Source organism: Onychomys torridus, chromosome 2, assembly GCF_903995425.1.
Source record: "Onychomys torridus chromosome 2, mOncTor1.1, whole genome shotgun sequence".
Lineage (NCBI taxonomy): Eukaryota > Metazoa > Chordata > Mammalia > Rodentia > Cricetidae > Onychomys > Onychomys torridus.
In genome coordinates, this window is record NC_050444.1 from 142,018,323 (window position 1) to 142,043,292 (window position 24,970).

Consider the following 24,970-nt stretch of genomic DNA (forward strand, 5'->3'; position numbering starts at 1 on the left):
GATATAAATGTGGATGTGATCTATAGTATGGTGATAGGGAAATAGGAAAAGCTGTAAGCCAAGAAATCTGAATGCTCAAAAGAAATGGAAACAGGCATATAAAATGCTATATATACATATATATGAGACAAAATTATATATACATATACATATACATATACATATACATATACATATACATATACATATACATATACATATACATATACATATACATATATATGATGATTAGAAAGTGATAATATTTGGAACTGGAGAGATGGCTCAGAGGTTGAGTTTGTGCTGATCTTCCAGAGGACCCAAGTTCAGCTGGGGCACACATCTTACAGCTCAAAACTGCTTGTATCTTCATCTCCAAGAGATCTAATGCCCCCTTCTGGCCTCTGCTGGCACTGTACTCACATGCACATACCACACACATAACCACATAATTAAAATATTTTTAAAAGCACTAATATTAGAAAGTGGAAACCCAAATAAACAAGACATCATTTTTGCAAATTGTCACCTCCCCAAGCTCCAGGCCCAGCCCAGTTTACAGCTAAACCCTGCAGTAATCAAGCTGCTCCAGAAATAAAGAAAAATAAAGATCCACCTCCCGGTTCACGTTTATGAATGGCACAGGTGTTAAAGAAAGGCTGGAGGAAGGGGCAGTGGGGAGGCAGGTGATGGTCAAATGGGGCAGAGCCCTACCTGGGTAGAGGACCAGGGCTTTGTCTTTGGGATCTACTGCATAAAGGGATGGGTAGAGTACTTATAACAGATTGCGGATTTAAAAATCACACAATAAAGAGTGACAAGTGGGGCTGGAGAGGTTGCTCATTTGCAAAGTGCCCACCACACAAGCATGAGGACCCAAGTTCGGATCCTCAGAACCCACATGAAAGCCAGACTCCTCTCATAGGTGCATGTCTGCAATCCAGTACTGGAAGGCAGACACAGGGAGACCCTGGCACTTGCTAGCCAGCCTGCTTAGCCAAATCAGTGAACTCCACGTTCAGTGAGAGTCTCTGTCAGAAAGAGAGAGAGAGAGAGAGAGAGGTAGTTGAAGTGATGAATATGTTAATTAGCTTTATTTAATTGTTCACTATTTATACATCACAGCATCGCTCCATATTCCACACAGATATAACTTGTCAATATAATTTGTAGTGTAAAACCTAGATATTAAAAATAAAAACAGAAGCATGGACCTATTAGGCCAATCTTACTTATGATCATTGATCTAAAAGCCCCTAGACAATACAGGATTGAATCCAGTAGCATGTCAATATAAAGATAGCAAAGCAGGCAGGATCCAAGACTCTGAGGCTGTGTCTGCCCAGTAGAAAAACCCACAATGTTATTGTTTCGACTCCCTGCATGAGATTGCCATTGTCTGGGTCTAGACTCTTTAAACACTGAGAATTTCTCGTGATTCAGTCTAATATCCTCGGTATAAGTTAGAAAAAAAGAAAGGGGGGAGGGAAAGAGGGAGGAAGAAATAAAGGAGGGGAAGGAGGGAGGGATTAAGGGAAGGAAGGAAGGGAGGGAGGGAGAGAGGGAGAGGAAGAAAGAAAGGGTCCTGTTAATATATCCCAAACATTCTGTGATAAGAGGCTATCCCCAGTTAGGATTCTTAAAAGATTCTTTAAAAAAAAAAAAAAAAAAAAAAAAAAAAAAAAAAAAAAAAAAAAAAAAAACCAGAGTGGAACCTTCTCAGCAGGACAGCAGGAAGGGCCTCTAAACACCACAATAAGCATTAGGTTTAATGGGAAAATTTCCAGCAGGCTTCCAGGCAGCGAAACAACAAGACCAGTGGCCACACCATTGCCAACCGCTCTTGACACTATGCTGCCAAGCCAAGCCGTTACAGTTAGACCCAGACATAACAAAGGAAGCCATAAAAATTAGAAAGGAGGGTAGAAAATTGTCTCATTCATTTAGAAGACACAAATGATTCAACTAATAAGCTATCAGAACCAATAAGACAATTCAACAAAGCAGCTGGTGTTTCTGTGACCAATTAAAACATGTAATCAAGAAAATAAAATTCTCATTTGTTATTGAGGCAAAAACTGGAAAACATGTAGAAATATGCCCCCCCCTCCAGCACGTGGATAATTTTTACAAGAAAATTATAAAACTTGATTTTCAAAGAAGACAGGACTATAACAAATGTGGAGAAATACCCACAGAGAACAAGAACCGGAAGTTGACAGGAGGGTGGTAGAACTGTTGGTCAGCATTCAGTCACCGCTGCTCAGACCCAGTGGTGGTCTGGGAAAGCTAATGGAAATACGATTCTGTTCAACATCCATCAGACTGGAAAAGAGCCTGACTTGGCCTGAGAACACCGAGCGCTGGCATGGGTGTAAAGCCAGGGACAAGACCAGTGTGAGGTTGGGCAGCCAGCTTTGGAGAACAGCCTGGTGAGATCTGACATGATGGAAGTCATGAACTTCCCACAGGCAACTTCTTTGTACTGAAGCCCACGATCGAAAGCCAACATGCAGGGTTGTCCACAGAATGCCGCTCCCATATGTCATCCTGTGTGGAAAGTTCTGCCCTGAGAGGGAACTGAGCCCGATGTCCATAAATAGTCTTGGACTTCTCGGGGAGATGTTCCCATCTCCTCTACATGCTGATGAACCGGCCCATCAAATGGTAACCTGTTGGAAATATTTTTTTTTAAAGATTTACTTCCTGAGAGCAGAGGAAAATATAAAACTGCCCAGGAGTAAGTAGAAAGTCTTACTACAATACAATGGCAACTTGGTCAGATGGAGCTGTGCGTCAAAAGATTTGATGGTCTATCAGTTCAGTGCTATGCTTTCTCAAATCAGTCCATTTCATGAAACTCAGTCGGAACAACATGGGGACTTTTCTTTGAAAGGGGGTTGCTTCCTTTTTTAATTTGGAAAGTCTTAAGTTTATCTAGGATAGCAAATATGAGAGAATTCTTTTTTAAAGGAAACATTTGGAAACTTCTGCTGCACATGTAACAGTATTGTAATGCCACAATACCTAAAACAGTGTGGACAGACAAACGCCGCAGGAGAGAATATTCACAAATCGCAAATCACAGGATCATACTGGAATTATACAGACAACAGAGGTGGATTTAAGATTGGTGGTGAGTGGGATATTTACAAACGGGCTTTTGAAGTCTGGAATGGCGGTACACACCTTTAATACCAACAGTCAGGCGGCAGAAGCAGGTGAATCTCTGCGAGTTTAAGGCAAGCCTGGTCTATATAACAAGTTCTAGACTAGTCAGAGATACATTGTAAGACCATATCTAAAAAACAAAAACAAACAAGCCCCCCAAGGGTTTTTTGCATGACTAATGGACCAGGGGGGAAAAGTAGACTATTGCATCATATATAAATAAATTCCAAATGGATTTAGGAAAAAAATACTGGAGGAAAACACTGGCTTTCTTATTTGTGGTATTTGCCGAGTGTACCTGCCTCAGCATGTATTCTGAATGCTGATAAGTAAATAATCATGTTGTGGATTGTGTTCATTCTGTGCTGGATATCCCTACAGCTTTTTAAATGCTGCTGTGGGAACTATTTAAAGACTTGAAAATGATATGCACTGTATTAAGTGGAAGAGCTGATTCCATATGCATCTATAGTTTGATCATGTTTGTGTGTCTGTACATATTTATACGTGTTCACATGTCTGTGGAGACCAGGGGTCAATGCCAGGTGCGTTTTTCAATCACACCATCTCTCACCGATTCTAGAGCTCACCAGTTTAGACTGGTTAGCCAGGGAGAACCTCGGGTCCTGTCTACCTACCCAGTGCTGGGGTTTCAGGCACATGCCACCACCACATCCACTCAATCAGTGTGGGCAAAGAGCAAGAATGACAGACGAAAGCCATAGAAGAGAAAGCTCACAAACAAATCTGAGTTATGGACTAATAGAGAATTACATATGCGGTAGAGGTGGGTTTAAAATCGGTGGTGGGGAGAATTCTTTATACACAGCCTGGCTTGGTTCTAGCTCTCAGGATTAAAATTTGGCTTGTTATCATGAGTGCTGTGGATCCAAACTCAAGTCCTCATGCTTGAGCAACAAGCATTTTACCAACAGTACCATCTTCCCAGCCCCTCCTTTTTGCTCGTGCACACACACACATGCATGCACACTGCATAGAACACACAAGCCTGAAACAATCTCCATGGAAACATAACAGCTTCAGGTTTTCTTTGCTTAGTGCTTTTCTGTTTTATACATTTTTCTGCAATGAGTATTTTATCATAATGATACAAATAACCTTTTGGTCCTTAATGGATTGGAATAAATTATGCTTCAAGATTAAGGAGAAAAACCCCATACCCATTGTACTTATTAATTAACAATAATTTCTTAATACCACCATACAACATTCAGGGAATGTTGAGATCTCCAAATTATCTCATAAATGTCATCGTATATTTTTGGATTTACAGTTTATTTGAGCCAGGCTCCAAATAAAATCTGCATGCTGGATTTGCTGTCGGCTGCTTGTTAACCCACAGCTTTCCCTGTCTCCTTTCCCTTTTCCATCTAGTTTATTTGTCAAGGGTTGCATCCCTTTCTTTGGTAACCTTCTCTGTATTCCTTTTCCGATTATGGTCTCACCTGCCTGGGGCATCATTTCATCTAAACTTCTGGCCTCAGTTGTCCCTGTTAGGTGGAAATTCAATACAAAGGCAGGGTTCGGCCCGTTTTGATATTTCTGGGTGGGTGCTAAGAAGCACAGGGTGTCTGATTTCTTATCATGATGTAGTGACTGTTGACTATTGATGTCTTGATCCATTAATCCCAGCAGATGTTTTCATAGATTTTAAAGAGATGTTTTTGTGGTTTTGGAGATAGCTCAGAGGGTAAAGAGTTTGTTATGCAACCATGAAGATCTGAGTTCAAATCCCAGAACCCATATAAAAACTGGATGTGGTAGTGTGCATCTGTAGTCCCAGAGCCCTTACTGCAAGATGGGATGGGGGAACAGGAGAATTCTGGAAGCTCTCAGGCCAGCTAGCCTAGAGTCTGCAGCGACCTGAGCAAACAAGAAATCCTGCCTCTAAAAAGATGGAAGGCAGGGTAACACCCATGACTGTCCTCTGGCCACAGCATGGCATGCGCATGCAGGTGCAGGGACACACAGACATACACACACACACACACACACACACACACACACACACACACACAAACACATACACACACACGTGCACACAATTTTTGGAAGAATGTTTTTATAACAATTTGGACGCAGCATAGGGCTCAGCTGTTTGAAGAGGTATCATCTCAGACTGGAACCCCAGGATTCTTTCTGAATAGTCCAGAAAGAGATTGAACTCTCAGAGCCTCAACAGAATTCTGCACCACTCGGCACTGTTGTTAGCTGGAAGGATGACTTGGCTTCCGAGATGGAAGGGTGGAAATATTGTTCCAATTTGCTGGCAGCTGGCACCACGTTGTGTGCCGTGCACAGACATTCATCTCCCACCCATAGATCCTGTCTTTGATATTTACCAAAGTGCCAGGGGGCCTCTCACTCCATCACAACTTCTGTTGTTATTTGTACAACCATCTAGAAAGGAGCAGCCACCCTGAGACCTAGGGAGCCAGTTCATTATTCTAATGATTGTTGCCTTTGCTGGTACCAAGAAGTTCAGGGGACAGATGGGAATGAAAGAAGCCAGATGCCAGCACTATTTCCCCCATTGGCAAACCCAGCAGGCCCTAGGCTGGAGCCCTCATTATGCCAGGAAGGGGCAGAGGATTGGCCTGGGGAAAGGCAGGTCACCAGAACATGGTGGTCATTTTTAACTACATCCTGCTTGTGCCCCAGGGATCATGTCCAATAGAATAGTCAAGGCAGGCCATGGCCACAGGCAGGCAAAACAATGACTGTATCATCTGCTGGAAGGACAAGCATGTGTGTTAAGTGATGCACACATGTCGTGTGCTTTCAGCCTATCTGTCTATAGAAACAGATGGCTTGGGGAATCAAGCGACCCCAGCCTGGCCTCCCAAGACTGCTGAAGTATGAGCCGGTAGCATATGAGCACCGAAGAAACAAGCAGATTGCACAGGATCGTTAGAGTAGCAACCAATTCCCAAAGACTAGAGACACACTGGACACAGCGCTATCAGCATGGGGAAAGGCAGCAACCAACTCAGCTGCTGGCTTCACTTTGCCACCTTCTGAGCATCTGATGGCTGCCTGCCAGGCTAGCAGCTGTTATTGATGGGAACGTGGGCTGCAGGGTGATAAGACCTTCTTTGAAATAGGCAACTCTGATGTCATTGGATTGGGGTCTCTGGTATCCAGGTCTATGATGGCAGTAACAACTCCGCCCGTTTGCTGGGGGTCTTCAGCCACTCTGAGATGTTGGGGGTGACTTTGAACAGCACATCCAGCAGCCTGTGGCTCGACTTCATCACAGATGCCGAAAACACCAGCAAAGGCTTTGAACTTCAGTTCTCTAGTAAGTCTTTATTGGGTCTGAACAGACTATGAAGTCAGACCTTCCTGTTTTGTTCATGTGAGCTGGTGTGCCCAGTAGATACACACACAAAAAAAAACTGCATGCTTATATATGTCTTTGAAATCCAGTGGGTGATTGGCAGCTGATGAGTGGATATAGAAAATGTGGTATGTCCATACAATGGAGTATTATTTGGCAACCAAAAGGAAGAAATGATTCGTGCTTTAACATTAATATGAAGCTTAAAACACAACCCTGAGCAAAAGAAACCAGACACAAAGGACATACATTTTTAAAACTTCACAGAGCTAATACACAGGAGAAATCGCTGAGGGAGTAAGGGGGAAATATTCTACAACTGTGGCAATCATTTCACAATGATGTGAGTGTAAGAGACAGTAGACTCTTCACCATTTGCGATGGGCCAATTGTGTCATAGTGACTCCAGGAGCCCCATGGGTCTCCTCAGGATTCCCCTCACCTGGGTGCCGGATGTCTCACACAGGGAGCTTCGCCTCTTTCAGAAGCCGCTCCATGTAACGGGATTAAATAGAGTCACATTTGAATTCCATTTCTATTAACTGAAAATGGTGAGGTTTTCGAGCAATTTAGTTAACCTTCCCAAGTCAATGCTCTCGATTGTAGAGTGCCAATAATTACACCCACCTGCGAGACCCCTATGAATAACAAATGAGAGGCAAGGTCTCTGGAGTCCCACAGGGTGGAGTGGGAGCTCACGGGAGTCTCTCTCCTCCTCCAGCCCTTTCAACACAGCTGCTTGCATGGTGATGTTCCCTGTGCTGCCCTGTCTCCTCACAGTGTCCTAGCGATCAAAACAGAGGCCCTAGATCCCACTCACAAAATCCTACAGGCTCAACCAAAGAAATAGAAAATCCAGCCCCCAGTGTGCATGCCATTAAATTCTGAACCCATTTGCATAAAGCAGCAGAGACGTACTCCCTCCACAGAGAATGCACGAAGGACTGGATCATGAGCCTGAGGCTGGCACACCTGGGGGGGGGGGTGGCCGGGGCACCTCAACATACAAGCTAGAGGGGAGAAGAAGCAACATGGCCTCTGCTCACTCTTTCTCTTCTGTCTTCCTCAGGTTTCGAGCTCATCCGATGTGAGGACCCAGGGACCCCACAGTTTGGCTACAAGGTTCACGATGGAGGTCATTTTGCAGGGAGCTCTGTGACCTTCAGCTGTGACCCTGGCTACAGTCTTCGGGGCAATGAGGAGCTGGTGTGTCTGAGTGGGGAACGCAGGACCTGGGACCGAGCCCTGCCCACCTGTGTCGGTAGGATGCCTCTTGATTGGCAAGAAACTCCTTGGCCCTGCCCTTACCTGAACTCCAGCCCTGCCCTCAATGAGGGTATCCAGGACCTGGGGCCATCAACCAGGACTGGCTCTGCCTGTTAGTGAGCACTGCGGCTTGATAGCAACCCTTCTCCACCCACTTCCTCACACCTCACCACACAGGCAGCGCGGGCCACACAGTGGCTGGCCATCGTCACACCTTGAGTCAGTGGTGCCAAGTCGTGCCCTCAGAGTTGCAGCACAGGCAAGAGGGACGTGGTAGGGGTCTCTGTTGGAATGACGCAGTGACTGCAAGGCTCCCTGCAACACCAAGGCTCCAGGTCTCAGTTTCTCTGTAGGTAAAATGAAGTCAAGCTCCCTTCGCCCAGGGCAGTGCTGGGAGAAAGACTAAGATAAAGAGCTAAATCTAATCTCATGCCTAAAGAAGACTGTGGTGGTGAGCGTGCATCTTCCTAAGCCTGTGGTTCTTGCAAGTTATCTATTCCCTAGAAGCTTTGCGCTTGCATCACAAGACTAGAGACAGTGGTCCAAGGCTGAACCGAAACAATCGGAACACCACCATTCTGTTTCTCTAGCCCCTTCCCTTCCCTTCCCTGCTGCTCAGAATCCCGTGGCCCTACTCATCCTGTTTCCCCAAAACCAGACCTTCCCAGTCAAGCCTCCTGTTCCCAATGCCTGCGATGCACCTGTGCGGCACAGGTGGATTTGATGAGAATGAAGTAGCCACTGGAGGAAGTCGTGAGTACCTACCAAACCACACGTGCTAGAAATGGGCAGGCAGGTGCCCGTGTATGTGGGAGCGGAGAAATAAGGAGGAAAGGAAAGCCTGTCCCTGCCGCTGGAAAGGCCCCGTTCTACCAAAGACAGTAGAAACACAGATGGTCCTTGTCATGAGGATGCCTCCTGTCTACAGAGTTCTGTTCAGTCTCCAGATGATGTGAGAGAGCTCCTCATAGGAAGCAACAGTTTGGTTGAGACTTGAAAGAATAGATAAGAGCTCACCATCGGACCATCGGGAGGGTTAGGTGGGTTGGCAGATGGCCTAGCCTGAACACATACAGGGCCAACCAGATGAACAGCATGGTGAGAAGCCTTAGGGACCATGATTGGTCCTATTCCCTTGGATAACCACATTGTAATGGGGTCTCCACATGACACACAGAGGGTCAAGAGCCAGAATTTAAAGCCAGAAAATACTCAGCTGCAGCCCATAAACAGCCCTTAGGGACTTCTTCCTTTGTTATGGAGGTTAGATAGACTGCAGGCATGTCTCTTCCCTTTTGTGTGAGTGTGTGTATGTGTGTGTGTGTGTGTGTGTGTGTGTGTGTGTGTGTGTGCGTGTGCGTGCATGTGCGTGCAGATAGGCATGCATGTGTGTGTGTACACTCAATGATAAAACCAGAGGTCAGTGTTTTTCCTCAGGAGTCATCTACTTCAATTTTTTGGAAACAGGGTCTCTCACTGAGACCTGGGCTGGTCAGTTCAGCTAGGTTCACTGTCCCCCAACAACCCTCCTGTCTTTCTCGTTCCAGCCCTGGGTTATAGCACTAGGACTTTGTCTTCTCTGACCACTCCTCTTTTTAATTCCCTCCTTTCTTTCCCGTTCCAGACCCTACAGAGTGCTTAGAATTCAGAGGCGGGCTCTCCCGGGTCAGCCACAGAGACACACACATAAACAGACAGCAGTGTGGTACCACAAGGCAAGCGACTCAAAGCAAGCAAAATAAATGAGAGACTGTGGCTCCCATAAGATAACTGTTTGCTTTGCAGAAAGGCTTCCCTGTCAGATCCCTCTGCTGGCCAGCGTGTCAGTTACATTGGCTTTAGAGGACTCACTCAGTGGGGCTAGGAAGACTATCACACTTACAGGCCTTGGAAAGCTGCTTCAGTAAGACTTCCTCAGGCCCCATTGCATTTAGCAAAGTGAGGTGCTCTCTCTCTCTCTCTCTCTCTCTCTCTCTCTCTCTCTCTCTCTCTCTCTCTCTGTGTGTGTGTGTGTGTGTGTTACACATGCCATGTTGAGGGTAGAGTTCAGCATGGGCTACTGAGGTGACTGCTGTAACTTTAAATATTCATATGTTTCCTTCATGGATAAGGAAACTCCCCAGCCCAAGTAGAGTAGCCAGAGCCCCAGGAGGGGAAGAAGGGAGCAGGCCAGGAAGAACCTCAAGGAGGCACCACTAGTGAACACTGCAAGCTGCAAGCTGTACACTCGGGCCCTCCCCCACCCCCACCCTCGGGCCAGCCCTTGAATTCAGTGACCCCATGGGGAAGGGAGATGAAGCTGGGTCCCTGGGAAGATTTCCCGGGGCTCCTGTCTCCAAACACCCACCCTCTAAGCCAAGGTCATGGACGACACCCAGCTTCCTGCTCCCAATCAGATCCTCACTCATCCTCTCGCTCACTCCCCGCCACAGGCTCACTCACCTTGGTGTCTTTCAATCAAGTTGGAACCACCTGTCCCTACAGCACCACAGAATGGCGGCCCACAGGGAAGATAGAACAAAGTCTAGTGTTGGGAGCACTCCCACTGGAAGTAGGGCCCTGCCGCAACCCTTCCTTAGTAGTCCCAGGTGAAGCCTCAGGGTCAGAGTGATGCTTGATGGGATGGTCAGTCATAGTAACAGGCGAAGCTCAGTCTCCCCTCTGTAAAGTCTTCTCCAGCTTCTAGCTCCTTGCTTAACCAGTCGCTTACTTTGCTACACAGCTCAGCCTTAAACCTCTTCGTTTTCCCTCATGCTTCCTTGGTTCAAACACAGTAATTTTCCTGGGAAGCAATAAGCTTCTACTCACTGGGCCGTGCATCTATTCATTCAGTAAATACTTTTAAACGTGCATTATGTGCCCTACGCTCTACCACACACTCGATATGCAGTCTACGGCAAGGTCTCTGTAGCCAAGAGTCTGGTATGGCAGGGGAAATGGACACTATTTTAATGCATGTGCAATACATTTGTTTCATTCAAACTGTGCTGGGGACACAGGAAGACAGTATCCGATTTACCTGGGCAGGGGAGGGTGTCACAAAGGTGTTGTGGGAAGAGCACTTACCATGCTGTTAGTCCAAGCAGAGGCTGCTTGGGCTGTGGAGTAAGTTCATCAGACTTGGCAGGACCAGGATTCCTTCTGGAGTCAGGGAGGCCAAAGCAAGGGCTACCAGAGGGTATGGACTTTGCTCCAGAAGCATGGCACAGTCTTCTGTTTGGAAATCCCTCGGATAGCACTGTAGATATGGACTACTGTGCCAGCTGAGAGATGGAGAGGGTCTGAACCAAGACTCTAGCATTGGAGACAAAGTAGAGGCAATGTGGAAAATGTCTCTCAGAGATTCAGGGACAGGGTCTTGGAAGTATACCTGACAAGAGGAAGCTGCAGCTCGGGGGGGGGGGGGGGCACCACCTCATGGGTTAAGTGGCTCACTCTGATGGGCAGCACACATCTCTCCACTGGTTTCGTTGCCTTGAGGCTCACTCCTCTGTACCCCTCTGAGCTGCTGCTACCGTCCTCTCCCTCACCTTTATAAGGAGAGTTCAGTCACATGCATACACACTGAGTTTCCTCACAGCAGCCTGACATACGTTGCCTTTCAACAACCCATGCTCCCCAGCTCTCCAGCCCTGCTATCCACCACTGCACATCCCCAGCCTCTCCTACCACGCCCCTCCTCGTCTCTCTGACTGCAAGATCTCTTCCTCCTGTCCTTCCCAGCCTCCCCTGCCACCACGACAGCTGTTGAACTCTAGCTCTTCCTTCTAGGTGCATTTGAATCCAAACCCTACCCTTTCCCTGTCCTGCACTAGGGGGAACTGGCCTCTTCCTCCTGGGCACCAGCACCTACTAGGACTAGGCATGTGCCAGGACAGGCAGATGTGCAATGGCGTCTCCTCCACTGGCCCTGGCCTGGAGAAGAACTGAGTGTAGTCAGCAGTGTGCTCCTTGGCAGCTAGTGCAGGTCCCATTGCTTCATGACCAGGTACAAACCCCTTCCTAAGAAGCTCCGAGGAGTTTGGCCATAAAGTAGGCAGCTAGTCCTACCCTTGGGGGCTGATTCACTTACAAGTTTATTAACCCATTGAAAAACAGTTGTTTTTGTTCATTCCTGGGGTTGTATAACCACTACCACTAAGTTCTGAACAGTTTCTCCTTCAAAAAGAAAGTCTACTACCCATTACCAGTCACTCCCCCAAGCTTTGGTAAACATAATAATGTACTTTCCATTATCTAGTCTTGCTTATTCTGGATATTTTGTATATGTGAAATCACACAATATATGATCTTTTGTGTCTGGTTTCTTTCACTTAGCACCATGTTTTCCAACTCTACATTGTAGCGTGTATGTGAACTGCATTCCTTTTTATGGGTGACTAACATCCTGTCGCTAGGTATACCACATTTTGTATTTCCTTTCTCCCATTGATGGACACTGGGCTTATCTGCACTTATTGACTACTATGAATAACATTGCTAAGAACATTTATGTTCAAGTTTTTATATGACATTATGTTTTCACTCCTTCTGAGAGAAGAGTTACATATTGAATAACATGGGCTAAGAACATTTATGTTCAAGTTTTTATGTGACATTATGTTTTTACTTCTTTTGAGAGAAGAGTTACATATTGTACAGTGACTTACATTTAACAATTTTAAGAAACTACCTACAGCTTGCTTTCCAAAGTGGCTATATCATTGTACATTCCTACCAGTAATAGGAAGGCTCCAGTTCCTCCACAGCCTCGCCTACACTTGCTATTTTATTATCAACATCTGTCTTTCTGTCACAGACATCCTGGTGGGGATGGGGTGATTGTGATTTTGATTGGCAGTTCCATAACAATGACAAATTATGGCAAGCATCTCCTCACGTTCATATTGGCCATTCAAATATCTTTTCTGGATACATGTCTACTAATATTTTTTGCCTAGTTTTTAATTGGGTTTTCCTATTGAGTATTAAGAATTTGTTTCTGGTTCTGAGTACTGGGCTCCCTTAGGGAGCTTTTTGCATGCTCTGCTTAACCACCTGGAATGGGCTACAGGGACTTGGGAGGCACTCGGTAACTGCTGAATGCTAAGGCCGCCCCATGACACTCCTTCTGTTGTGGTTTCTTTCAGCTGAGTGTGGAGGGACAGTGAGAGGAGAGGTCTCAGGGCAGGTACTGTCGCCTGGGTACCCAGCCCCCTATGAACACAATCTCAACTGCATCTGGACCATCGAGGCAGATGCCGGATGCACCATTGGGTAAGTGCCCAGAGCGAACAAAGAAACACTTGCCACTTGTCAAGGGGAGCTGTCATCAGCATCATTGATGGACCCCTAACGGTTGTCAGGACCCTCCTACCACTGCTGGAGGCCTGTGGGATCAGCAGTCACCACAGAGGCCCTGGGTTTGGACTGGGCACCTGGGACTCAGCCTCAGCGTCATGGGGGCTGCATCTAAGGCCACACAACTCACTGCTGGGACATTGCTACCGTAGAGCAGCAGGGGCCCAGGCTTGAAGCCTCACAGCCAAGGTTTGCATCCCAGCCCCTCCATTGACTACTAGTGAGACTTAATCACTGTGAGGCTCTTCCTCTGTTAACGTGGGGCATCAGTTAAAGCTCTGGAAGACCATGCTGCATACTGGGCTCTGTGGGACTTCAGTGACAGTGACAGTCCTCAAGGCCAGTCCACATCTGCTTGAGCTGTGTCACCCAGGCATGCTGCTTCTGTCTCTCTCTCTCAGTTCCCTCTTCTGTAAAATGAGGGCCAGAAGTGCTCATATTTCAGGGCTGTGTAGAATTAAGTAACAAAAGCCAGCACTGTCTGGCATTGGTACATTTTCCTCCCGGGACATCTCCCATCCCAAATCAGCACCTGACCCAGGGACTCCTTAGAATCCCAGGCCATCAGAGAAGAAAGGAGTGTCTCCAACTGACAGGTGCTTGGCCTTTCTCATGACTTCTCCCCAACAGTCCTGTTGGTGATGTTAACAATAATAAACCCTGATACACACACAGGTCCATTTGTACATGAGACAGCTAAGCATTCAAGCAAAGGCTCTATGTGTCTAAACTTCTCAAGCTACAACAAACAAAACAACAACAAAAAACAAAAACTGGAGAACACCCCAGATCTTTCCAGATCTTCACATTATATCACACTGCTAGCCAGAGTGAGCCTTGAACTGTACAGTTCAGAAGTGATAGAAGGCAAAAAGCAGGTTGGAGTGGCAGCATGCTCTGAGGGGTGAAAGGTGGACTGGATGAGAGAACGGGCTGGCTGGAGTAGGGGGCTGCATGTACATAAGAACTAGATGGGAGTCGACTGGCCTGGTTATGGGGAACCTTAAATGCCAATAAATAAAAAGGAGCCGTGGCAAGTCTTGAGCAGGGTTAGTCCACCAAGGTTATTGACAGTACAGAGAGCTCATAGGAAGTCACCGTCGAGGACTAGGAAATGAAGAGGGAGCCAAGGAATGAGTAGAGTTGTGACTAGCAGGTCCCTACTGTGGGGTTTTCAGTAGGAGATGGAAATGTGTTACTGAAAGGGATATAATCACTCATGTTCCTTGGTATGCACCATTCACTTAAAATTGAGAAAATACAGTGTTCACCCTATCTGTGTTTTTGAATGATACCCCATGCACTGTGAGGTCAGTGGCACACATGGGAACTTAGTATTTCCCAAAGGGACAGTGCTGTTAGCATGACCTTTGGGACACTCACTAGCCCATGTGCCCCCTGAGAAGGTCCGTTGGCATGAGAGTGAAAGCTGAGCCTCTCATTCCAGCTTTCAGGGCCACCATGGCTTTGGACAACCCCTCCATGTTCTTTCTCATCTTGTCTGCAGTGACAGTCTGCAAAAGATAAGTCACTGATGACCCCCTATGTGTGTACTCACAGCCAGGAAAGCCTAATGAGTAAATAAACAGGGAAGACTGGGGAGAAAACGTAGTTGTGTGGTTAGTGACTCTGTAAAGACCCTCCAGACGGTGAATGCTGTGGAGCAAATGGTTATTTCACTTTAGAGCATGCATACGTAAATCAGGAGGGGATCTCTTGACTCTCCTGATTCAGAGCATCATTCATTCATCCATTCATTCATTCATGGGACAATGTTATTAATGTTCTTACACAAAGAAAGGCTCTGTACTTCTTGTTCAAAGAAAATCCCACAGGCAGGCACAGAACAAGGTAGAGATTGTCTGGTGGTTTGAAAGAAAATGGCCCCCAAAGGGGGTGTGGCCTTGGTAGAGTGGGTGTGGTCTTGTTGGAGGAAGTGTGTCACTGTGGAGGCAGGCTTTGAGATCTGATATATGCCCAAGATATGGCTCAGTGTATGAGTTCACTTCCTGTTGCCTTTGGATCAAGACGTAGAATTCTGCACCACCATGTCTGCCTGCACACCACCATACTCCCAGCTGCCATGCCCCCCACCATGATGATGATGGACTAAACCTCTGAAACTGTAAGCAGCCACCTCAGTTAAATGTTTTTCTTTATAAGAGTTGCCCTGGTCATAGTGTCTCTTTTCAGCAATAGAAACCCTAACTAAAACAGGTGGGAAGTGAGTATAAAGGCAGATTTGGGGTTTTAGAAAGTCATCCTCAGATGTTAACACCAGAGCTGAGCCCTCAAGGATGGTGAGACTGCCAGGTAGTCAAGGATGAGGGCCAGAGGCAAGGGAGGGACTTCTCAGCAAGTCAAGGTGTTTCCCCCACATATATCCCCATGAAGGAGCTGGAGCTGGGAGTGATTCCCAGCCTAGATGAAGTCCTATGATTTGGAAGCTGGCAGCCGTAGGGGCTGTCACAGCAGAGGCCACCACAGCAGAGCCTTGGGCTGTGTGAGGGTTGTTGGGATTGTATCTCTTCTGTCTTCTTTTTCTTTCCTCGGAATTTTACTCTTCAGCTGGAACATCTCTATACATTTTGATCAGCATCGTCCAAAGAGAAGATGTAGCCCACATCAGCATCCCAAAGACTTGCCCCAGCACTTCCTTTGCAGCAGGGATGGAAGAAGGCAGGACAGATTCACAGGCAGCAGATTCGTGGGCCACAGGGAAAGCGTGAGAAACAAGGGTGGGGATGTGTAGCAAGAGTGCAGACAAGTTCACTGCCGAGAAAAGCCAGCCAGAAAGTGGAGGCAGGAGGCTCAGGTCAAAGATAAAATGATACATAACCTCTCCAGAATAGAGCAAGAAATAGGAGGCCATGGGGCCTGCTGCATGTGTGTTCCACATTCAAGTGTGTGTGTGTGTGTGTGTGTGTGTGTGTGTGTGTGTCTGTGTGTGTCTGTGTGTGTGTATGTGTGTGTGTGTGTGTGTGTGTGTGTGTGTGTGTGTGTGTGTGTGTACACAAAGGGAAATAGAATATGAAGATAATTGTACCTGCAAGATGGCTCAGTGGGTAAGGGCACTTGCTGCCATGCCTGACATCTCAGGTTCAATCTCCAGGCCTCACACGGTAGAAGGAGAGAACTGGTTTCCCCAGGTTATCCTCTGACCTCCACAAGAATGCCATGGCACATGCACAAACACAATAAGTAAGTAAAAATTTTCAAAGAACGTGAAGATGTACCCGCCCTCATTCTGACAAGCTTCTCGCAGCCACAGCTACCCCACAGCAGCTTCTGCTAAGTAGGTGGGGGTCTTCCAGCCACACCAAGGGGTGCCAAGCATGAAAATGGGGGACAAGACACCCCCACGTTGAGTTCCCATTTAGCTCCATAATCTCTGTGCATTTGTACACATTTCACAGATGTGTACACATCTGTGCACATGTGTCCTTTTTCCTTCATTCTCTCTCTTCTCCCTCTCCTTCCTTTTGTCCCCTTTTCTCTTTTCTTCCCTGTCTCCCTCCTTCCCTCTCACTTCCTCCCTCCTCTCCCAACTCTCTCCCTACCCTCTCACCCCTCCGCTTCATCTCCACTTGAATAACCAGCAGCCAAATAAAAGGAGCTAATAAGTACACGGCTCTGAAGAGGGCCCTTCGCATTTCATCCCTATTTAGGTTTTTCTCTATGCTGAATATTATTAGAATTTTTCTATTTAAAAAAATAGGAAGCCAGAAAGATGGCTCAGCCTAATGACCTGAATTGGAATGCTGAGATTCACATGGTGGAAGGAAGGGGAGAACCACAGACTCTACTCTGACTCTCTCTCTCTCTCTCTCTCTCTCTCTCTCTCTCTCTCTCTCTCTCTCTCTCTCTCACACACACACACACACACACACACACACACACACACACACACATACATGATGGCACCTGTGTGCCCATATTTTCTGTTTAATAAAAATAGGAAGTCATTTTTAAAAAGTCAAATGCCACAATCACAAAGGTCACAGACCTGTCCATAAATCCAAAGACCTCGAATCTCACTGTGGAATCCGCCCCCCACCACTGCCCCACACTCCACTTAAAATAACCTCTGGTCTCCTTCTGCTCTTCTAATTCTTCTAGGCATTTTGGGTGGCCACATACCCAAAGCAAACCCAGCGAGCATGGTTTCTTAAACACATCCATGTTGTTGCCAGCCTTAGCAACTTGCTTTTTGTTTTAGCACTTAACTACAGTTCTGATCTTATGTCAATATCAAGGGATGCATCTCCCCTGGCTGGAGGCTGCAGAGAAGGCCATTGTGTGCTGAGCCATAATTAATAGAACCTCTCCCTATGGATAAAGCAAACCATTTCAGATTTTTCACTCCAATGAGCATCTTTGTATATGAATCTTCGAACACATTTCCAATTATTTCCTTCAGCTAGATTCCTGGAAGGCAAGAGTTGACACATGACCTTGAATTTCCCCCAGATACTGAATCAGCTTTCCACACCCTCAGCAGCCCATGAGAAGGCTGCATTTCCACACAGCATCTCTGCCTGTCTCTGCCTGTGCCCATCCTCTTCCTCTTTGCCAGCTCACTGCTTCTAGCTCTTTTGTGGGGCCAGGGAATTTCACTCCTGTACACAGCATCTGCCTGGGCTCATTTCTAAACACTTTCTCATTTCAACTTAAAACCAGGGAAATCTAAAAATCTTTGTTGAAGTCACTAAATGTTTATGTAATTTGCATGAACGTTCTCTCTCTCTCTCTCTCTCTCTCTCTCTCTCTCTCTCTCTCTCTCTGTGTGTGTGTGTGTGTGTGTGTGTGTGTGTGTGTGTATGTGTCTGTGTGTCTGTGTAGGTGTAGGTGTAGGTGTCTGTGCACATATGTGGAGGCCAGACATCAACACTGAGTGTCTTCCTCAGTTGCTTCCTGCTGTACTCTCTGAGATGAGACTCCTTCTAAATCTGGAGCTGAGCCCACCTAGTCAGCTGACCAGCAAGGCCCAGGGACCTCATGTCTCTGCCTCCCCAAGCACTGGTGTTACAGGAGCCCACGGCAGGCCAGGCTTTTAATGTGGATTTTGGGGACCTGAACTTGGGTCCTCATGCCTGAACCTTCACCCTGGCCTCATGATGTTTTCATTTCTACGGCATTTGTGCCCTTTGACTTTTCCTAACCCGTTTGTTTTATTAATCTTCTCCAGATACTTAAGATATGAAAAGATTCCAAGCTCTTTCAAACAAGAGATGCCATGCTGCTTCTCTGCAGAGTTCTGCTTTTGACTCTCTCCCATCCCTGGCTGATCTGATTTAATTGCCTTCGTTTTTCTTCTGCTGCTGACCGTCCCTCCATTCTGTTTTGAGCAGCGGCCGTCCCCTCTCTCCCTGATCACAGCCCCCTCTGCCTGCTCATCCCAGAAACCTTGTTATTGCTTTCACTGCCAGCCTTCGGTTTTCCGACTGCTCTTGACAGCCCGCATTTGTTTTTATCCATGTGCTATCATCTGCATCCCTCGGAGGACACACTTGTGTTTTGTTTTACGATGTCACTTGTTTCCAGCATCCACTGCGTGTTGCAGTTAGAGGCCATTCAGGCCTGATTATTCAACCGGATTCTTGATGTCCCACGAGTTCCATTGTTTGTGCCACTTTGAGTCATAGCTGGGAGGTGGATGGGGGCACAGGACTACCTGCGTGCTTGTTATCATCGGCTCAGCTTGGCACTCTCTTCCGGCACCGTCTGTCTCTGTTCTCCTGTGAAGCAGTGATTATGGGTACTGTCTCCTCGGGAGGGTTAAGGGGTTCAAAGTTTACAAACCTCTTAGAACGGTAGCTGCCCCAGAAATGAGATGAAGAGGTGTCCATTTTACAGTCAGTCATCTCTAAGCACTGGAGGCTGTAGGTCCCCTCTAAAGGTCATGGGTGGTAGGTGCTATGCCGAGTCGGAACAGGCATGCCAGATGGAGGGAATGTGGGATGGCTGCAGCTCCTGGCAGCACAGATGGAGGACTCCAAGGGGCCTCTCCAGGAGCACCTGACCCTGCCCTGCTGAAGTGCTAGGTGTGTCCAGAGGGACCCGCTGCCAGGCTCAGCCCAAAACTCAGCAAGACTCCAAGAAGGGCAGTGGGCACCTGCCTGAACCTAGCCAAGTGCCCACTCCCACCCTGAGTGTAGCCAGGCTGGAGAGTAGGTGGTTAGTTCCTGATGTTCTTAGCCAGGGTAGGCTGATAAATTAACCTTTCCTATGGATACAGTGACCTCCACAGCCTTTAGTGGGTGCTCTTTCCTCAGGCCCAAGAGCTCCACCAAGGCCTGACAGTTCAGACACAGTAAGGGGTAGGTCATGGCTCCTTCCATGCAGTCCATCTGGTAACAATATAAGGAACATGAGGTTCACCCCATAAAGTTTCAGCCTCCTGTCCATCTCCAGGGTGGGGCCAGAATTTTCCTTCTTAGGATTTGTGGAACAGTTTAGAGTATTAGACAAAGACAGACAGGCCAAGGTCAGGCACTTGGCCCCTCCCCTCTGACCACTGTCTATCAAGCATCTACAGTGTGCCAGGCTCTGGACCAGTGTCTGTTAGCCCTGACTTACAGAGGATCACCTGGAGGCCCAATAGCGTGGGCACATGGAGCCCACCTGCCCTTCTGCCTCTGGCATAGCTGCACTTAAAACAGTGGGCATTAGAGACCCCACCCTGCACCAGGGTCTTTGTTTGTTGTGGTGTGCAGGGGTAACACAAGGGGCAGACTGAAACCCAGCCCTGGTTTAAGGGGCCACAGTCAAACAGTTGGTAAATGCCACTAGCTCAGACCACAGAGAATGCTGTGACCAAAAATAGAGAGAGAAGTCCTTCCTGGAGGGCAGGGGGAGGTCTTTCCAGCTGGGGGAGGGAAGCAAAGCCCACTATACTGGAGATACATGGAGGGCTGGTAGTGGGAGGAAGGGTCTCAGCGGGATCCCGAGGGCCGGGAGAATACTGCATTGGTTCTCAGTATAGCAGAAGCTATTGGAACACTTTGAAGAAAGTAACAATGTTCAGTTTAACTTTAAAAAAAAATGTGGAGCGTTTTCCCAGTGTCAGGCTTCGTACCAGATACCAAAAGTATCAGTATAAATAAGACAGCCTTTTCCCGTCAAGGCATCAGAGAGAACTGATGTCTATTAGGCGTGGAAATAGAAAAACTGACTACAGCTGGCTTCGCAGATGGAGGGTTCTTTTTTCTCTAAGACAAGAATCTAAAGGCCCCATCCAGACCTGGCCCTGGTGCCCATGGCACCTTGCCCTCGGCTCTTGCTGTGCCAGCCTGAGACTCATGGTCACCTGGTCGGCTGCTGCAGCTCTAGGTGCCACATCAATTCCATTCTAAAAGAAAGGAAAGGGGAGGGCCCAGTCGTCCCTGCTCGGAAGGATTGGTGTGTCTTCCTGGGAAGACTCACTGCCTTTAAAGACGCTGCCCTTCCTACAGGTCATTAGGCAGAACTTGTTGAAGGGAAAAGAGAAACCAGTGTCTCTTTGTTTTACTGTCCCCACAGCAGAGACAGAGGAGAGGTCAGAAACGGTACAGATCCGCCAGGGTTCCAGCAAAGTGTGACCATGTAGACTGTGTCTCAGGAGTACCGAGGTGGTACTTGAAGACAGAGAGTTACAAACACACCACTCCTTCCACTGTACTTAGAAGAGCAGAGGGGCTGGGGGGCAGATCAGTGGGTGATGTGCCTACTGCACAAGCATGAAGACCTGAGTGGGGATCCCCAGAACTCATGTAAAAACCAGTGCTAGGGAACAGTAGATCACTGAAACTCATTGGCCAGCTGATCTAGTGGAACTGGTAAGTTCCAGGTTCGGTGGTAGACCATTCCTATACCAGGTAAGGTGGAGAGCGATGGAGGAAGACACCTGGAATCAACCTGGCCTCTACACACACACTTGTGCCCACATGCACACACCCATGCACATGTGTGCACTTTCACACACATGTACCCACCTGCACACACCTATACAAATATGGGCCCCCATCTTACACACACTCAGTAGCAACAACAGCAGGTGTTCATTGTGAAGACTAGAAGGAAGGGCCTCTCGGGCCTACAAAATAGGAAAGGCATGGATATACATAGCCGTGCTTAACGAGCTCATGATCTGGAGTGAAGAGGTGACATTGCCGCTTCAGGAAGATCAGTGGTAGAAACTCAGTGAAGAAATTGGTTGGCAGCCAGAGAAGGGTCTAGTGGGACCATTTAGCAGCCTTAGTTGCATTCGGAAGAACAGAGTTTCTTGCATACAAGTACAGTTGGGACTGGTAGCTATAAATGTACAGAGCACTATATAAAGCAGTAGCAGCAAGGCAGATGTGATGGTCCTTTCCAGGGGTGCCCTCACTGCAGGGGTCTGGGACCAGTGGAACGTGGGGACCTTTTTGCTGTTGGACATTGGTTCTCTGCCTACTACCCATATAGCTGTAATTCTCCTATTTGGCCCATAAGTAGCTCTTAGTTTCTTTTAACCGGTCGGGCCTCTTCTTTGTGATGAAGGTAAGGGTAAGCTGCAAGCCTCATTCTTAGCTGTTGGCCACCCAGCAGCAAGGCTGCCAAGAGGAGGTTCTGAGGAAGCAGCTTCCCTGCCTAGTGGAGCTTGTCTTCCTGGGAGGATATCAGACGTAGACAGAATACCTGGCTGTGCTTGTGGCCCGGAGCCCCACTGTACTCTCAGATCTGTCATAGCACAGAGCTGTTCTGCACAGCGGTCAGCCAGCAAGTGGGCAGCTGGCCCGGAGGAGGCAGAAGGCACTGGAAGCAAAGCTTGTGTTCACAGATCTTGCCAGGGATACTGGCCTCGGGTTCAGCAACTTCCAGAAGGTCCTTTTTAAAAGAGCGATGTCGAGTTAAACTTTAAACAGAGGAGGTCTGTGTAGCTGCACTGTGAGAGCAACCTCCTGAAGGAGCCATACAGATCAGCACACCCAGCAGGCATCGCTTTTCAGCCTTCAGTCTGCCTGGAGTCAGGAAATGGCCAAAAAGAGCCAGAAAGTTGTTTTGAAGGAGAGGAGGTGGACAGCCCGGTAGGTATAAATGTGGCTTTAAGAACAGCAATGCGCTCTGGTGATTTCGTTTTCCATGGATTGCCTCTAGAGAAAGAAACACAAGTTACTTCAAATTATCCAATTGCAATAATCCAGCCAAGTTGGCCTGAGTAGTTGAATTAGCCAGAACATACCCTCTGGCTGCCAGCCTATGATCCCAGGCGTGGATTCGGATGTCTCTTAGGAGAATTAGCACCACCTGCCTTCTTGGCTGGCACACTGGACCCATAGCAATCTCTCCCTTCAAAATGACAATTTAAAAATAACAATGCACAAATAAGATAAATGCACAAGGTGTTTCATAAAGTACAGCACTCATGAGAAAAAATAACTGTTTCTCTAAAGAAATAGAACTTTTTTTTTTTTTCCAAGAAAGGGTTTTGTTTTGCTTAATACTCCAGGAGACAGAAAAGAAATATAAAGGACTAAAGCTGGGGTTGTAGCTCAGTGGCCAAACACTTGCCTAGTGTTCTAGTTTCATGCTGTTGCTATGATGAAACACTCTGATCAAGTGCAACTTGGGAAGGAAAGGCTTTGTTTGGCTTATACTTCCAGGTCACAGTTCATCAGTGAAGGAAGTCAGGGTGGGAACTGAAGGCAAGATCCGTGGTGGGAAGCTGTTTTCTGGCTCACTCTGGATCACTCACAGGCTTCTGTTTAATTAGCTTTGTTATATAGTCCAGGATTCCCTGCCTAGGGATGCAGTGCCAGCCACAGTAGGCTGAGCCCTCCTACATCAATTAATAATCAAGGCAATCGCCTACAGACATGCCTGCAGGCCAGTCTGATCTAGGCAAGTCTTCAATCTAGGCTCTTCCCTCAGATGACTCTAGGCTGTGTCAAGTTGATAATTCATGCTAACTAGGACACCTAGCCCTTGATTCCACCCCCAGGATGTCAAAAAATAAAAACAGAATAGATGATAGGTATTCTAATGGACTATATACATAATTCTGTCTGTCATTCAATTATAAAACATAGGGATATTAATATAGAAGATGGATTGGTGAAGGAGGGGAGTCCTGAGAGAGAAAGGAAGGGACAGTGACAGATAAGGATGTGAAGAAAATAATGACATCATCACAATTAAACTCCACAGTGGCAGCATTTGCCCTGCAAGAAATAAAAGCATTCAAATAGGACATAAATTAGAGAGTCTGAGGCTAGAGCGGAGCACGTGATGGTGCCAGAATTCTGAAGGAAAAGTAACCAAGCGTGGTACAGAATGACAGCCACAAGCTGCATAAATGAAGGACAACAGGCAACAGATACTTGTGACTCGCCACCCTGGAAGCTGGGCAGTCCCCTAGTGAGTCCCTCACAGATAGCGATGTAAAGACAGCTCTGGGTCCAAAGTCACTTGGTATGTAAGAGGGACGCCTGAGGCAACAGCCTGCGTCCAAACAGCAGTTGCCAGCCTAGAAGGTCACACCACTTCTTCAGTGTCCTAAAGCCCACCCAGTTCCATTCCCCTAGTTTTGAAGAGAATTGAGTTCCAACTGACCCCAAGAACCAAAGCCTCAAAGCTAGTGCCCAGCAGCCCTAGTGGCCTGGAGCCTGCACCTCTCTGCCCAGCGTTTCTTCTCTGGGTAGCATGCTTCCACTCCCGCATCGGCTATCACTGTGGCAGTCTGGGGACAGATTTCTGAGCCCCTCCCTCCAGCCGCTGTTCACTTACAGGCCCCTTTCCCTTGAAGTAAGGATCCACGCTCACCATGCCCACCCCCGCAGGGTCCCTGGGGGCCACACTGTGGTGACAGGTTCTTGAGAATGCCTGCAGTGCTTCCGTTCTCAGCCTCCACCAACCCCTGGGGTCGGAGGGCGTGAGAAATCAGCAGCTTATGTCATCACCACGGTTTGCCTTCTCTTTCTCTCGCATTTGAGGGAGCAGTGTCCCAGAAGCCTGACGCGTTCAGATTTCCTTCAGCCCAAGAGCACTGAGGACTTCCAGAAGGGTTTGCCTGGGAATAACCCTGGGTGTGTGTGTGGGGGGGGGGGGGGGAATCCTGCAGTGACACTCCAGAGCCCTGGCTCTTTAGATGCAGGCGGTAGGTGACGTAGAGATCAGCAGCAGATGAGGTCAGATGCGTTGCTTGGAAATCTCCCCAACCCTAGGGGAGAGGGTGACAGGGTGGGAGGGAGCCTGGGCCCAGGGAGGCCTCTGGCTTTTCTTCCCCTTTATTGATTGCATCTATATAAGCTTCATGGTCTCCTTGCCGCCCCTTGGGCTGTCTCATTTCTTCCTCCAATAATGCTTCGAAGACACCTGCTCCTTGAAGCTCCTTTTGCATCTGTGAGCTAGAAGATGAGGTCAAGGAAAGGGCTTTGCAATATGGCCTGGGAAGACATGGTTTCAACGTGGGTTTCTGACCCTTCCTTGCTGTCCAGTCAGTCACCTACATGAACCCCTTGGAACTTCACTTCCGCCTTTGCAAAATGATCAATTAAGGCTCTAATCCACCATCCTTCCAGGAAGAGATTGGAAGCACACGCAAAGCAATCAGCAAGTAGGAGATAGCCTGCAAAGGCTTAATGTTCTTTCTCCTTTTGTTGTTTCAATAGCATCTTGTGTGTGCCACTCTTGGAGCACCGTTCACATACATTACCGTGTTTTGTGGTGTCTCCTTTGGTGAGCAGCAGGCTCAGGGCAGAGACAGGCCTGCACACCCTAGAATCTCTGAATGAAGAGGTTTAAGCACAATACGCCCCATCCCTCTTCCCGAGAGATCGCTTGTTCTGTGTCTATGGCCCCAACAAGCAAGCACCTATGTGTATGAATGAGCAA

The 24,970-nt window shown here is 47.5% G+C and overlaps 1 protein-coding gene across 3 annotated transcripts in view; it reads left to right on the plus strand.

Annotated features, from left to right (window-relative positions):
• Csmd2 (CUB and Sushi multiple domains 2) overlaps window positions 1-24,970 on the plus strand; it is a 572,883-nt gene that overhangs the window by 412,889 nt on the left and 135,024 nt on the right. For all 3 annotated transcript variants that reach the window (XM_036179375.1, XM_036179376.1, XM_036179377.1), the window contains 3 exons: window positions 6,316-6,472; window positions 7,581-7,772; window positions 12,907-13,033. In XM_036179375.1, coding sequence (XP_036035268.1) covers window positions 6,316-6,472; window positions 7,581-7,772; window positions 12,907-13,033 — 476 coding nt within the window. The remainder of the gene's footprint in view (window positions 1-6,315; window positions 6,473-7,580; window positions 7,773-12,906; window positions 13,034-24,970) is intronic.